At 47.5% G+C, this 3,230-nt stretch overlaps 1 protein-coding gene across 1 annotated transcript in view; it reads right to left on the reverse strand.

Annotated features, from left to right (window-relative positions):
* LOC103385411 (voltage-dependent L-type calcium channel subunit beta-3) overlaps positions 1-3,230 on the reverse strand; it is a 14,243-nt gene that overhangs the window by 1,583 nt on the left and 9,430 nt on the right. Inside the window, exons 4-14 of the mRNA XM_008319286.3 lie at positions 3,127-3,230; positions 2,585-2,707; positions 2,392-2,507; positions 2,199-2,278; positions 2,082-2,101; positions 1,831-1,908; positions 1,684-1,742; positions 1,481-1,581; positions 875-1,026; positions 676-771; positions 338-508 (exon numbers count right to left, since the gene is read on the reverse strand). Of these exons, the coding sequence (XP_008317508.1) occupies positions 338-508; positions 676-771; positions 875-1,026; positions 1,481-1,581; positions 1,684-1,742; positions 1,831-1,908; positions 2,082-2,101; positions 2,199-2,278; positions 2,392-2,507; positions 2,585-2,707; positions 3,127-3,230 (1,100 nt within the window). The remainder of the gene's footprint in view (positions 1-337; positions 509-675; positions 772-874; positions 1,027-1,480; positions 1,582-1,683; positions 1,743-1,830; positions 1,909-2,081; positions 2,102-2,198; positions 2,279-2,391; positions 2,508-2,584; positions 2,708-3,126) is intronic.

The following is a 3,230-nucleotide window of genomic DNA, read 5'->3' on the forward strand; positions in this document are numbered from 1 at the left end:
AATAAAGTGCGTTTCATTCGCCGTCTCAGCCGCTAAGTCGTGTTCAGGTGTGTGTGAAAGCTCGAGGGGACGGGGGACGGGGTGAGGGACGGGGGTGAGGGACGGGAGGGGGGGTGCAAATAGATTCAAACCCTACTACTCACCCCGTTTGGTAAGCCATCATTCAATTAATTCCTGTGTTTCAGAAAACTGCAAAAATGTTAAGCAGCGATGAGTGAGAGGACACACACACAGAGGACAAGCTGAGACAGATCAACAACAGGACAGGAGGGACAGTCTGAGATGGACGAGCCGCCGCCCCGGGACGCGCCGACGCACCTGCCCGACGGACACTCACCTGTAGGCTGGAGATGGCGGAGGGCGGGGTCATCAGACTCTGCTCCAGTAAGGGGTTGAGAGGGGTGTTCCCTGGGAGGTGGGTGGCACGCCAGTAGATCTCCAGGTATTCAGCCAAGTGCTCGCAGGCGTCCTCCAGCTGGTTCTCGTCCAAAATGACATCGAACATGTCCTGGAGACGCAGAGGAGACGAGTGGACGAAAAATAAATATGAAAGGAGAAATGAACGACAGGATTCAGGGTCAGTGAAGTTTTTTGTTTTAGTGTTTGATTTCCAGAACAACGTTCTGTAGCCCTCTGCTTCAGAGGACAACACCCACCCCCACCCCCACCACTCACCGGGGGACACTGAGAGAGTTTGTCTGCTGCCATCAGCTGGACGTTTAGGTGTTTGCTCTGAGACTTGCCCCTGGACTTGACCAACCTCTGGAGCACCTGAGGGAGGAAGAGTTCAAACGCTGTTACAAGAAAAAAAACCCCCAAAAAACCATGATCTGAGCCGCCATACTGATCACGTGAGCAGGGGGCGCTGTCTTACCTTAGGGGAGGTAACTTTAACGTAGACGATGATGGGTGCGAGGGAGGTTTTGGCGAGCTGTGCGGGATGGTTGATGGTGTCGGCGTCCAGAACCACCAGCTGCAGCGTTTTGGCGAGCTCAAATATCCTCTCGATCTCACTCTGGACCTCGGCTGTGCAGGTGTGACACGGGTGTGTAAGGTCAAGAGGTCAACGTCACAAGTGTACTGATTCAGTTATAGACTATCTTCTTAATCCTGTTGCTCCAAGGTTCCTCAGTCTGGTCTTAGTGACATCATCAATATATAAAAAAAAAACAGGAAGTGGAAGAAGTTCCTGTCTTTACAGGAACTCTGTCGGTGTCTGTGGAACCAGTTCTTCCCACATTCTGTTCCAACACCTGAATGTCTCTTAGCCGACGTAGAGACCTGACGTCTGGGTTTAATAGTGGATTTTTATGTGCATACTGCCACCTACTGTACTAGAGTGTGTAGTGTCATGGTACGACCATGGTATTAACAACACTGACTCCCTTAAGTATAAAAATAATAACTGATAAAAAAAACTACAATGTAAATCTTAGTTAGAGATGAGAACAGCGCCACCTGTGGTGAAACGATGTATTACCGAGGCTGGAGCGGGTGTTGGATCTCTCCATTATGGGTCTCTTGTTGAGGACAGATCTCTTGGCTAACGACAGGTCGGCAGTAACGCGGGTGATTGAGATCCTGAAAAGTCCAAAACACACAGGTCCAAAAATATTCAGCGAGACTTCAGTGGGACATGTCTGCCGTACTGCAGTTAGTGCCTCGCCCCTCAGTTTGACTCACCTTCCTTCAAATCTGTGTTTGAGGAAGTCGAAAAGGGCTTTCTGCATCATGTCTGTCACCTGACAGGTAAAAAAAACAACAAAAAAAACATTAAAGACGACAAAATCACATCTGTTCAGGAGTCCAGATGGTGGCAGTATTTCTCACCTCATAACCCTTCAGTGATGGTCCAACCAGGACCACCGGCCTCATGGAGGGAACCACGTCATAGGGAGGGACGTGCTCCTGCAGGAGGGACAGGAAAAACAATGAAAAAGAAAGAAATTAAACTGAATCTCATCAAGTTTGAACATGATTTCCACAAAAAAAATCTTAAGACGACCTTAAATATTTGGATTTTTATTTTATTTTTTTTACTTCTTATACTGTATGTCTAAGTTTCTTTCCTTTAAACTCACCTGCTTCTGCTTCTGTTTGGCTTGTTAAGACAAGAAAGTAACAATAAACGTGGGAAGAAATGTTAAAGTTTATACTGTATGTTCCCCCTACAGGGGTCGCTGGTGTGTAATACTCACATTCACCTGCAGATGGTGGTGTGGTCCTCCAACCCCCTGTCACCATGTCCCCCAAACTGGAGGAGTTCCCTCCTGTTTTCCTGCAGGAAGACGACGATCATGAAACGTCGTCAGTTTAGTGACTTTAACGAATGTTAACGAACGTTAACGAACTTTAACGAATGTTAACGAACTTTAACGAACTTGAACGAACCTCTGTTTCTGCTCCTGTTTGAGCCTCATGGCCTCCAGGCGCAGGGGGCTGGGGATGAAGGTGATGTCTGCTCCCTCTTTGACGAGCCGACCGATCCACCAGTCATTGTTGTACTTCTGTTAACGTCACAGTGGAACGTTACGCCACCTGGTGACGGTGTGTGTGTGTGTGTGTGTTACAGGTCAGCACTCACTTCTTTGATGTGTAGGAAGTCTTTGGCATCAAAATTGACGGCGGCTCCTTGGACAGGACAGTCCTCGTCCAGAGCTCCGCAGTAACTCACGTTGGTCTTCACTGCGAACGCCACAGGCTTGGACTGAGGACGAACAGGACGAAAACAACGGATCAAATGTCGGTTTCAAATACGGATGACAGAAGAATAATCGCTCTTCATCTCTACCTGCAAAACTTTTAGACAGTTTTAGTGGGTTAAAAAAAATTGACAACACCTAAAAAAATCCTAAAATAAATCATGCAAAAAATTTAAATTTGGGACAAAGATCAAAGTCGTCGTCTTTACTACTTTAACGTCTCATATCTACAGGAGGTCAGGAAGGTCAAATCTATGGCCAACAGTGATGACCTCCAACCTCCGGGTCGAGGCCCAGTACTGTACTGTGGATCATTTGATACCAGGTCACATGACAATATTAAAAATGTGTTTTTTTACATTTTAATTTGATTTTCTTCGTGTTTGTGCTAACGCCGTATGTCGGTGTTTTTGCTGCCACCTACCTTAGCTCTGTCGAGCTGCAGCTGTGCCTGGCGCTCGGCTTCACGCCGATACGCCTCGCGGTCCTCCTCTGCTGACAGGTCTGAATCCGACGGTCTACTGGTGT

Source organism: Cynoglossus semilaevis, chromosome 10, assembly GCF_000523025.1.
Source record: "Cynoglossus semilaevis isolate Cse_v1.0 chromosome 10, Cse_v1.0, whole genome shotgun sequence".
Classification (NCBI taxonomy): domain Eukaryota; kingdom Metazoa; phylum Chordata; class Actinopteri; order Pleuronectiformes; family Cynoglossidae; genus Cynoglossus; species Cynoglossus semilaevis.